Below are 12,655 nucleotides of genomic sequence, written 5' to 3'. Positions count from 1 at the left end.
TCAGATATAAGATATAAAACAGACAGCGTCGGTTTTTATTTTTATATTTTTGTAGTCATATATGACTGAGGTGTGATGTCGATACTTGGCCAAAGATTTTTGGCGGCATTTCCGGCCAATATGGCAACACGCACGCTTTACTTTTTTTTTTTTTAGATTGATTCGTTACATAAAAACAAATAAATCTAAATGATATGTTTTACACAAATAACTAAGGTAAATTATGTTGATGAGCACGCTAAAAAAATATTAAATCAAATATTAAAAACGAGTCCCCTACGTAACCGTCTGTCCTCCAATCACAGCGTTTGTTGTCCGTCTGAAGCGTCAAGATGCTGTTTTAAAACACGATATCAAAGGAAATGGAGAAAGATCTTTCAAAATAAAATGTCAATGACTATTAATGGGAAAGAATCCATTTATTGAAAGCTACTTTCCACAATGGACTTAAAAAAATCTAACGGGACACTGAAGGGCAGGTGTTGGCTTAATGTGCTCTGGAATAAACAGAGACAAATTCACAGAGACTGAAGATTAAGAAAGAAGAAAGATGTATCGCTGTGGTTTTCATGTCGTGCAGAATGTATCAAGTTTATAGGCATGAAACATAATTCAGATACATTAGAAAGATGTAGGCCGATTTATACTATTACTGTATCATTTCTTTAGTGTTTTATTGCTGCTTTGGGTTTTCGTACAATAATTTATATTTACTGTATATCTTTAATCACTCGTTGAGATTCATTTTCTTTAAGTTTTATTTTGACACTTAACCGGATGGTATCTCTATTACTGCGACGAGCTTAGCGTTAGCATGTGTTGCTTTAACGCTTTTGCACGGGGACGGTGCAGCGTTTGACCTGCGGTAACTTACACACGGATATCCATAAACGCATTCAGACGTTTTTATCTTGTGTACCAGGAGATGAAACGTCGCCTCCGACGGCAGGTTTCTGTTGTTTTTGTATCCTTAAAAACAACAGAAACCTCGTAGTTGAAGCTAACCGGCTAGCCGCTGTGCTGTCAAAGAGCAGAGAGTCCCTCCATGTGGTTAAAGTAATATCCAGTAATGAGGTGGTTCTGTTCTTTCCTGTGAAGCAGAATGAGGGCTCTTCTCTGTGTTAAAGCACAGCAGCTGCTCAGCAGAGGTTTTATCCACCCTGTCAGGCCGGCAGCAGCAGGTGAGAGGTCAATCCAGATAATAAATTCAAATTCAATTAATAGTTTATTAGTGTAGATAAACATGGGGACGGTATGAGATTTTAAATGTATGAATTGAATGTTTCTGTGTGACAGTGCGATGGCAAGCAGCCCCTTCCAAACTCTTCTGCAGCTCTGCACCTGATGGAAACAACAAACCACCCTCCATGCTGCGCCACCTGACCTCTAAAATAAAAGCCACGGGGCCGATCCCTGTGGCAGAGTACATGAGGGAGGTGCTCACCAACCCTGTGACGGTACAGAATGATTAACTCCACCTTAAGTGTGTGCCAGAGTACCACTTGCAGGTCATGGATCAGAATTCAAAAGCAAAGCTTTTGTTCACTTTTGAATCCTCTGACTTTACTATAACAAATTTAAATAACCCTTATTTCTGTCTTTCTGGGCCTTAGTTCAGTCTCTCAGGTCATCCTCTGTCTGTAACAAACTTAAACTCAAATTATGAACACCCAGACCTCACAGTGACTCCTGTGGTCTGAACTCTCTGGGGCTTTGTGGTAACCACCAATCCAATGATAGTGTTAGCATGTAAAAGCAGCTGCTGGTTTTCCTGTTTTTAGTGAGTATCTTTTCCTTGTTTGTTTTCCCCCTTCTCAGGGTTATTATGTGAGGAACAACATGCTGGGACCTGAAGGAGATTTCATCACTTCACCAGAAATCAGCCAGATCTTTGGAGAGGTGAGGCTGGAAAAACCCCTCAAACTTTCAGTTTCACTCCACATGATGTTTCCACTCAGCCGGCCTCTGATATACACTGTTCACATCAGGTAAACGTGTCTTTGATCGGCCTTCGTCGGTCATTTTACTGTTAGCGGTTGACACATACTTCATCAATAGTAAATATTAGGGGTGCAGCGATATTCGTATCGATATTGAACCGTTCGATACAGTGCTTTCGGTTCGGTACGCATATGTATCGAACAATACAACATTTGTAATTTATTTTATAAATTTTCCTTCTGACGATGCTGTCTGTGTTGAGCGCTCAGTGAATCTGTGTTCGACTACTCCGCCTAGGCTGCAGTGTCGAGCGCAGATCCACTGAGCGCTCAACACAGACAGCATAGTCAGAAGGAAGAGCGCAGGGCAAGCTAGCGAGACAGAAGTTAAGCTCTACTTGCAACAGGCAAATTGAACCTCATTCAGATCTGGCGTTTGGAATTATTTTGGTTTTCATGTGACGTATGACCCTGAAGGTAAGCGAGTCATGGACTAAAGTAAAACAGTATGTTGGATGTGCCATGCAATGCTCAATTACATTGGTGTGAACTAGTGTGTTAGCGCAGTTAGCTCGTTAACGTGTTGGCCGTCTAGCCCCATGCACGGAGCGATCGGCGGTAGCTCGTTAACGGAGATTTGCCGTGTTGTGGCGTTAAGGTCATTTCAACGAGATTAACCTGAAATCACTAGTGGGAACACAACGAATATGACTGCACATTTACGCCGACATCATCCTAGTGCAAAGACAAGTGGAAGCAGACAAAAAAAAGCAAGCATGCTACTAACTTTAGTCGAGTCATTTAGACAGCTGTTAGCACGTGATTCTCCTTATGCTGCTGAGAATATAGCCCAGAAGAAGCGGATAGTATAGCTTTTATTTTGGAAAGAGACATTTCTCTGTAATAAACTCTCTTTTCCAAAGATGAGTGATTCCTCAATCAGATACAGGGCTTGCAATATCGCTAGCCCGACGTCCTGGAGCTAGCGATGTTTTCAGTCGGGCTACCAAAATCTATCTCTTCCCTGCCCGTCGGGCTATTGTAGGAAAAATATATGTCAATGCTTTTGCATTCTTTCAGAAATGTAGCTGGGTAATTATGTCATTGGCATCGGTGAGCCACTGTCAATATGTGACATATTGAAGTCGCGTTTGAATTTGCGCTTGTTTTTTTGCTTTCACTTTGCAATCGTGCGAACTGTGTATAGAGAGCGACAGCACTGATCTGTGAGTGATGATAATTTGTGCACCAATTCCTCTGACATCGTCTTATCAATCGTTAGCTTACTATGCAAACATGACAAGTGAAATCTCCCGCAGCAAGCTTAAACATGTGAGAGGTTGATCGCGCAGAGAATCGCTGAGCTTATGTGAGTGAGTGTGTAAAAGCATTTCAGTTCTGCTGAGCCAAATAAGACAGGTCAGGGTGAAGAAGTGACAGCCAAAGAAAAGCTTACCACAAAACGGAGAAGTTATGACAAATCAGACTATAAGGCAAAAAGAAAGTGCAGCTTTATGGTTTCATGGACAAAAGAATTTCTGTGGCTGCAATATGATGAGCTAAATAACCAGGGCTGCACATAAGTGGTCCGCAGGTGCGCATTCGCTGTCAAAATAAAAAACACGCACAAGGGTTAGGGTTAAATTTAAAAACTGTACTTTTGAGTTAAAATATATATTTATAATTTTAATAAATGACAAATTAAAAATGCATGAACATTTTTTTGTATCGAAAAAATATCGAACCGTGACACCAAAGTATCGAACCGAACCGAACCGTGAATTTTGTGTATCGTTGCACCCCTAGTAAATATGTTCCAAAATATTTTCAATTAAAAATTAAAATAGGCCCATTAAAAATTATTATTAATTGGTTTTCAGTTGTTGTGCGTGCTGGGGAGAATAACAGGATGGTCCTGTGTCATAGATATCATGATATGATGCTTTTATATCATGTAAAAAAAAAATTATAGCGGTATTTGCAAGTATGGTATAAAATGACGCAGCCCTGTTCTCACGGCACGTGGGATCAGCTTCTAGGTCAAATGCTGATAGATGACGATAAATTCCTGCTTCATTGGTGCTCCGATCGTGTCAGAGCTGGTCACAGTTTGTGGGCTTCTGCTTGTCCTCTTGCTTTTTGAGGAATGAACAAAACTAAAAACGTACTTAAAAAACGAGATCTTCCAGCAATCCAGGAGTCACACGGAAAAAGTGATGCCTCAGAGGCTCAAAGAGTTTGGAACTGAGATTGTGGCTTCAAACACCTATGGTCGGTCAATGCATTTTCTTAGCACAGAGGCTAAGTGAATACAGTTTGTGAATACAGACTTTCAGTATGAATGCATATGATGACTATGAATGTATAATAAAATACATACATACTTTATTTTAAAAAAAATTTGGCTCCTACCGAAAAGATAAATCACAGGCAGTGTGGTTTTAAAGAAGTTTTTTTGTGAGTTTTCCTTTGTTTAAACCCTGGAATACGATAAGTATGATGTGATCAGGACAAGAAGACAGATGAGTAAGACACCTTACAGTGAGGGCTTTTGTGTTTTTTCATGCTGCTTGAAATCAGTGTTCATGTGCAGTAAAAAAAAAAGTTCCTTTTGCATAAAGTTCAGCTGTTTAATGTCACAGACCTGGTGATCCAGGTATGAAGCTCTCTGCACCGTGTTGTGTCTGTATTGTGCTGTTGCACTGTTTGTTTGCCATTTTCACACACTTGCACTTTATGCGGTCCTGTCTCTACTGTTATGTGTAGCACCATGGTCTTCACTGTGTACTGTACTGCTACATATGGTGGAAATGACTTGACTTTCCTTGAAAGCAGCACGTTTAGATTCAGTAAGATAAGAAAACTTTGTGCTTCTCCTGCTGGTTCAAACATGTTTGGTCTCCTCCAGCTGATCGGAGTGTGGATCATCAGTGAGTGGATGGCAGCTGGTCAACCCAAACAGCTGCAGCTGGTTGAGCTCGGACCTGGAAAAGGATCGCTGGCGAGTGACGTCATCAGAGTACGTCAGCCAGGCTTAACGCTTTTCTATGAAAGACTAAAGATTTCACCCCAAAGTGGAAACATCTGTGTCATCAAGTTGCAATTTTTTCTCTCTTCAGGTGTTCAGTCAGTTGCAGTCGGTGCTGGGCGGGGCCTCTGTGTCGCTGCACCTGGTCGAGGTGAGTCCGGCTCTGAGTCTGCTTCAGGCTCAGAATCTGACGGGAAACCGCAGCCAGGAGGCAGACGCAGAAGATGATCTGGTTTACCGTCGCGGAGAAACTGAAGCAGGGCTACCGGTGTCGTGGTACCGCCGGTTAGACGATGTCCCGACAGGTACACCGGAGCAGAAAGCAGGCTGTGGTCGTACTGGTTTATATGGAACAACTCCATGCCACAAAATTAGAGAACCTGAAGATGTTAGCAGGGTGTTTCCTGGTTAAAGTAAGCACATAAGCACAGTTAGTCCATCTATAGTTTAGGAGTTTGTGTAAAAATGACAAATACCTGAAACTGGTTACCAAAGTCATTGTTTTGTTTTATGAGTGTTTTGGCCATAGACATTTTATGTTTTGAAGCCAGATTTGACAAATGAGGTACACTGCACACTCATCAAACATACCCTACTTTAACATCAACACTAAATTAGACTGTTAATCACACATTAAACCTCGTGTTTTATTCAGTAAGACTTTACTAACACCGAGTCCATAAGGTCATTAGGAAAGCCTCTGCTTGTGCTTCAAATGAAAAGTTGGGTCATTACCTCAGAAATATCTTTACAATAAGAAGCCATTCTGCTACCAGAGGAGTCGCCCTCTGGTGGACAATAAAAAAAAATGCAGGTTTGAGGAAGTGTTCCCTGTTTTTATATACAGTTTATGGTTTTGACAGTGAGTATTTTCAGTGCTGAATTGATCTGAGGACATCAGGCTTCAGGCTGATACTGTTACTGTTTCCATTTGAGTTCTTTATGTGTTCGCTTTTAATCTCTATTAAAATATGTTTTTTCACTTCCGGCGCCCCCCGTGCGTGGCAGCCTGTTACAGCAGCTCCACTCATTCTGCGCTTCCTTCTTATCTCCTCTTTACTTTCTCGTAATTTTTTGTAACTAAAGTTTTAGCAGTTAGATTATGTAATTATGGGCTACCGTTTTGTGCTAGTCTTGGTTGTCTTTCTCTGTTTTTATTTAACAAATTTCCCACGTGTGGGACTAATAAAGGTTATCTTATCTTCATTGAGTTTTTCCTCTTCTTCCAGGATTTAGTATCTTTGTCGCTCATGAGTTCTTTGACGCCCTGCCAATTCACAAATTCCAGGTGAGATTTAAAAACACAGTGTGTGAAATATTTATGTAGCAATAAAGCTTTTTCTTTACTGTCATATTAGTCCTTAAAGTCCTCTGTATACTGTGGTCTTGCATTGCATTTGACTACACTGTCATGATTGTTCCTACCACCAGATGGCACCAAATCAAAACACAAGAAGTCCATAAAACTGTGTTTAACGGCTGTATTTGGTGAAAGATAGGCTGTTTATGTGATAGGTTATTTGTGTAATTTAGCAGCAACTGTTCTTTGATTAATTTTTCCGTATCTGAGTTTTAGCAAAGTGAAAATTGGTGAATCTTTGTGTTAACAAGAAAAACCTGTAGCGAAGTCATTATGCTCTGCTTTAAGTTTAAATAAAACCATATGAAAAACAGATTTCATGTCTTGTGCAAAGGTTTCTGAGTGGCTGTTCCTCTGATGTTTGCTGTTGACGCCTGCAGCGCCCTCATAATAAGAACGCCTTTCAGCTGTTTTGTCCACAGAGGCCCATCTAAACATGTCCGTTTCTCTGTTTGGGGCAGAGGACGGAGAAAGGCTGGAGGGAGGTGTTGGTGGACATCGACCCAGAGAAGCCGGACACGCTGAGGTTTGTCGTGGCGCCGGCTCCGACCCTGGCCTCGACGTCGCTCGTGCAGGTCAGTAAATGTAGAGCTTCTGTGTCCAGGAAAGCAAAGCACACATTTATTAACATCTGCTTTTTACAGTTTCCAAATAAAATCTACACTCCTTTATGGTTACCACATCACAGTTTATTAAGGCCTCTCTGGTTCTTGAAACCAGATAAAGTGGCTCATTGTTTGAATTTTAAAAGTTCAGATGACCTCAAAGAGAAATGAATCCCGCCTTTTATTAAGACCCGCTTCTGCCGAGGAAGACGATGACAGTAATAATGATGATGATGTCAGACCTTTGGCAGGATGTTCAAAGTGTCTGAGCTGAGCTGGAGAGGCCAAATCAAGCAGGCTGTGGATGTATAGATGGCATAAATGTGGGCAATAAAAAACCAGATGAGGGCTGTAAAACAAACCTCAGAGAGTCTGTCTGAAGAGTCAATTTCCACAACGTTTAAAAGACTGAAGGACATCAGTTTTTAAAGTGGGTGAAAAAAAATGCTTTGTAAGTTCAGATAAACCTCCAAGGATATAAAAGTCTGGATGTTTGGATTAAAGGGGAATTGTTTCTCCTTTGCACTGTGGAAAATATAAACACTTAAGTAGATGTAGTTTTGGAACAGTTTGAAGTCATGTGCTGGCTGTAAAGGTAAACTGCAGGAGTAATCGTGACTCTTAAGGGAGTATTACTGCTGGAAATGTTCTACAGGACTAGAACTACCCTCCTGAAGGTTCCATTGGTACTTTTGATGGATGCAGCTATCCCGGGTAGGAAGATGTCGAGGACCTTTAGTTGTAAGGCTCTTTTCTTCACTGTGTTAATCAGGTGTGGGGAACTCCAGGCCTCAAGGACCAGTGTCCTGCAGATTTTAGATCTCACCCTGGGTCAACACACCTGAATCAAATGATTAGTTCATTACCAGGCCTCTGGAGAACTTCAAGACATGTTGAGGAGGTCGTTTAGCCATTTGAATCAGCTGGGACACATCTAAAACCTGCAGGACACCGGCACTCGAGGCCTGGAGTTCCCCCACCCGTGGTGTAAATGGTGCGAAAGGTCCTGGTAGTCGTGATGCTCCACGTGGAGGTTGCATAAAATGTGACATATGAAGATCACTAATCTTTGTGCCAGGACCTGACTGACCATCCAACGAACACTAACGTTGTTTCGATGAGTTTACAGTAACCAGACATTTTGTTTGTCCGGGTCAGGAGGTGTAGCGGGTTCGTCAGTCTTTATTTCCTCATTATGGGGCGTCACCCATGCTTGAATGCTGGCTGATTTGATTGCAACCTGGGAACGATGTCTTGGTTTGCCTTCACAATAGGTGCACATCCCTGTGGGTGGCAAGGGGCTTGGTTCAGCCTTCATGGTGTCATAGCTATGATTATGAATACAAACTGATGAAGCTCATCTGTCGCAGATACAGTCCCCTTAAGATGGTTTGAGGGATCTGCAAGGCAACAGAAAGGAAGAAAAAAATGTCTGTTTACTATTTCTGGCTGATTAACTGACTATAAAAGAAGGGCGTGGCCATCGTAATCTCACCGATTTTTGAAACTCTGTTTCAGCCAGTGTTATTTCTGCGTCTGTAGTGAAGATTCACCTTTTAAATGATCCTTTTCTTGCCTTAAATGATGGATAACTGTACCTGAGGGTTGTTTATGAGGTATCATGGAAAATGTAGGAAGACAAAATGAGAAATTAAGTTCAGCTTTTTTTTAAACAGGAGACGAACTGCTGAATTGAACTCTCCTCACTTGTTCCGATCAAGTTTATCACACTGCATTTGTTTATGGACTGTTTGAAAAAGGGAAAATGTTCAGAGTTCAACAAGACGTCTGTAAGTGTCATTTGTTCCAGTCAAAGAAAAATGAACGCTAAATAAAGCAGAAAAGAAAACATCACATTTGAGAAGCTCGAACTTGAGGAAATTTCAGCTTTTTGATTAATAAATAATTCCAAAAGATGTCCAGTCAACCTTTAAAAGGTGGAAACCTGACCTGTGTGTGTTTACAGTCCAGCCATGTTTTTGTCTCCAGCAGAGATGATAGAGTGAAGCAATGTACTATTAAGTTAGTGTGTGTGTGTGTGTGTGTGTGTGTGTGTGTGTGTGTCAGGCAGATGAAAAGCGGGATCATGTGGAAGTGTCTGCAGAGGGCGGGGTCATTGTGCAGCAGCTGGCCCGGCGCATCATAGAGGACGGCGGTGCGGCGCTGATCATCGACTATGGCCACAATGGAACCAAGACGGACACGTTCAGAGTACGACACACGCATCAAGCCCGTCTGCTAAAGCTTCCTGTGTCACATATGTTCAAAGTCAGCCAGATAAAAACGTCCAAGTCTGCATATTGTAAAAAATCCTCAGTTACTGCGATGGATTGTGCCAGCGTGAAATGGAACTGTGGGGCACATGTAGGCATCGTACAGTGGGGCGTGTGTGGGGCACGTAGGGCAGCCCTCACCTAGGGTCTGGGCGTACGGTGGGTGGGTGGGTTGGTACACTGCGGGTCCCACTGTGGGCAGCACACAGTGCAGATGTGCCCTACATGTGCAGCTACTGAGTCCCACAGTGAGCAGGGTGGGTCTGCCCACTGTGACCCCACCTGGGCCTCAAGGAGGGATTTTTGGGATGTCATTCACGCTAGTTTTAAAATTACTGATACCTGCGAATACAACAGAATGGTAAGACTTATTTTTCTTTCATGTTTGGTAGTTTTTATCCAACTACGCCTAACAACAAGAGGGACTGGCCATAGACTGTACACAAAAGATGGAGGTTACCACCATTTCTAGCTATGTTAGCACGCTTTATCATAAACTGTACAGCTGATACAGATACCTGCTAATTAGTGCTAATTAACATACTAATATCATCCAAGAATTTCATCTTTCAACACAGGTAACCTCGAGAGAGGAAGCAGTCTGCCAGAGTGACCACGCCCCTAACTTTAAGCATTAATGGAGTATAAATGTGAATGAACTGGGAAAAAATCTCCCCTATACAGTTCTTTTGAAGGGTGAAGCTTTCCAGAAGCCAAAACAGTTTTTTTTTTTGTAGCAGGCTGTAAACATGTTGGACGTTTTTGTGTATGGGAACTGACTCGTTTTTCAAGACAGCCTCAAGTGGACATTAGAGGAACTGCAGTTTTTGTGCACTTAAATGTTGTAGCCTCAGAAGCTGCTGCTAGGCTGCAACCAAAGATTTTTGTTAATAAACTGAATGCTTTAGTGTTTAAACTGAATTAGTAAGTATGAGTATGCAGTTAATCAACTAATAAACAATCATTTCAGGAATAAAGGTTTAGAGCAGCTCAACGGACCTGCTTATTTTACACAACAGTGGTAAAAACAGGTTGACTTTAATGCAGTCTCTAATACTTCCATCAGTATTTTAGGACCTCATGCACACATTTTGATAGGAACAATTCAGAGTTGGATGTATGTTGAGTCTTTAATTTGTCGTTTTTATTGATCACATACAGTGCACTCCGTGTGTCCTCCAGCTGTCGTGCTTTGTAATTCTTTTGTCTTCGTGAGGACCAGTTTGAGGTTTAGACCTTCATGTGAGCATGTTTTGTTCAGCTCTAGTGGAAGGAAGCAGCTGTAGGAAGCAGAAAGGCTCCTGTGCGTCAGGCAGGGGGAAACCAGGGTCAACCGGCCCGTCGCTCCTCTTCCTCAATTCTTCTTCTGAGGTTGCTAAGATTTCACAGCTTTTTTTTTTTTTTTTTTTTTTTTTACTGGGTTAGAATCGTTTTAGATGGTTAGAAATAGGTTTAGTTTTAAACCTTTTATTCATGCTGTACTTCTTAAACATCCCCTCATGTAGTTTGAAGGAAAAACTGTGTAAGAAGCCGCTACTTAGCTCAAATTTGCTACTGCCACTGTAAATAAGGTTTTGCGTTGAACCCATCATAGGTTTGCTCATCATTTTGCTCCTTTGCTGTTGGTCAGGGTTTTAAAGGTCACCAGCTTCATGACGTCCTCGCCTCCCCTGGCTCTGCCGACCTCACCGCAGACGTGGATTTCAACTATCTGCGGAGGATGGCGGGAGGAGGCGTGGCCTGTCTGGGCCCCGTCACTCAGAATACGTTCCTGAAGAACATGGGTATTGACACCAGGATGCAGGTGAGTCTTCATCACTGACAGATGCCAATAAAAACAATCAGCATGATTTCTTTTAGTGTCATTTCCTCATTTGGTGGAAATCCAACATCAAAGAGTGTGACTCACTGCTCCTTTTTCTTAGTTTCAGGTTAAAATTTGAATACACAGACCTAGGGTGCATTCCCACCAGGTTTATGCAAAAGTTCATTCACAAGTTTAAAAATATTACAACCTCTGCAGAAAAATGCTGTGCAGGGAAAAACTTTCAGCAGACATATTGTCGCCATTTCTGGGCAGGTGAAGCTGTTAGTTCAGTGAAACTTACTTTGTGACAGAACTAAAAAAATGAGCACAAAGAAAAGTAAAACATCGTATGATTGTAAGATGATCCAAAAACATTTTAGTGTTTCTGAGTGACACGCTGTGGCCCACAGTTAGAAAACCAGGATATCAGACACACAGTATGCCCCGAGGCTTTAACCCCCAGTTGTTCTCCACAGATTCTGCTGAGGAACTGCAGCGACCCGTCCACCAGGAAGCAGCTTATCAGCAGCTACAACATGCTGACCAACCCCGCCAAGATGGGCGAGCGCTTCCATTTCTTCAGCCTGCTGCACCCCAGTCGCCTTGCCAAGCCCCAGAAACCACAGGGGCTAAAGCTTGAGAAGAAGAAGAGCCCGGCACCGCTGCCTGTGGCCGGATTCACCGAGCTCAAGTTCGCCTGAAAGAGACGACTTTGAAATTTTGGCTGCCGGGTCAGTAGTGAGTGTAAACAACTACACTGTCCCAAACTTCTTGAACTGACTGCACCACAAAGCAAACAAAGAGATTTACAGAGCTAAAAACGAGCAGACAGCTGCTTCATCACTTCCTTTAAGCCTGTGTGAAATCCAAAATGGGTGAGTCATTAATTAGATTCACTCCTGTAGAGTCATTATAAAGGAGGAAACTATCCAAAAAGGCCAAAACTGTTCTTTTGTAGCTGTAAACATGTTTGTTTCTGCTGTAAAGTTGAACTTTTTAATATGGAAGTCTATGGGGCCTTTTGGAGAAAGCCTCAAGTGGACATTAGAGGAACTGCAGTTTTTGGCACTTTAACTTGGGGAGTGTGAGAGTTTGGACATTACGAAATGTCTGTTGGTTTAAAAGATCATGTTCTGATGTGTTTTAACAAATATTTAAGGAAAACACATTTTGTAGTTTTATGACCTATAAATAAAAATTTCAAAACATTAAAACATTCGTGGACTGTTCTTGTCAGATTTGTCAGATTATGGACACCAGACACTGAATGACTGGATTAAACTGGATTTAAACTTGATAAACAAATCAGCTCTGTAGTTAAGGGATCTTTTTATCATTTACGGATTTTAGCCAAAGTCAAGTCTTACCTTTGCAGGAACGATCTAGAAAGAGTGGTCCATGCTTTTATTACTTCACAGCTGGACTACTGTAATTCCCTCTATGCTGGCCTAGATCGTTCCTGTCTACATCGCCTTCAACTGGTGCAGAACGCTGCCGCTCGCCTGTTGACCGGTTCAAAAAAAAGAGACCACATCACTCCGGTTCTCTGCTCTCTCCACTGGCTCCCAGTTGCTTTTAGGATTGATTTTAAAATCTTACTGCTGGCTTTTAAGGTTTTAAATGGCACTGCACCTTCTTACCT

The 12,655-nt window shown here is 42.0% G+C and overlaps 1 protein-coding gene across 1 annotated transcript; it reads left to right on the top strand.

Moving 5' to 3' along the window:
* Nucleotides 1–805: 805 nt before the first annotated feature.
* On the top strand, nt 806–12,227 carry ndufaf7 (NADH:ubiquinone oxidoreductase complex assembly factor 7). The gene is made up of 10 exons (XM_085382455.1): nt 806–1,181; nt 1,297–1,457; nt 1,819–1,899; nt 4,849–4,959; nt 5,060–5,273; nt 6,198–6,256; nt 6,790–6,903; nt 9,001–9,144; nt 10,837–11,010; nt 11,490–12,227. The coding sequence occupies exons 1-10, from the start codon at nt 1,103–1,105 to the stop codon at nt 11,712–11,714; spliced, it is 1,362 nt and encodes a 453-aa protein (XP_085238581.1). The 5' UTR covers nt 806–1,102; the 3' UTR covers nt 11,715–12,227.
* Nucleotides 12,228–12,655: the final 428 nt, after the last annotated feature.

This window comes from Rhamphochromis longiceps, linkage group LG15, assembly GCF_057381845.1.
Source record: "Rhamphochromis longiceps isolate RC_006_pf linkage group LG15, R_longiceps_female_GT1.1, whole genome shotgun sequence".
Classification (NCBI taxonomy): domain Eukaryota; kingdom Metazoa; phylum Chordata; class Actinopteri; order Cichliformes; family Cichlidae; genus Rhamphochromis; species Rhamphochromis longiceps.
This window is presented reverse-complemented; position numbering and strand designations above follow the sequence as displayed.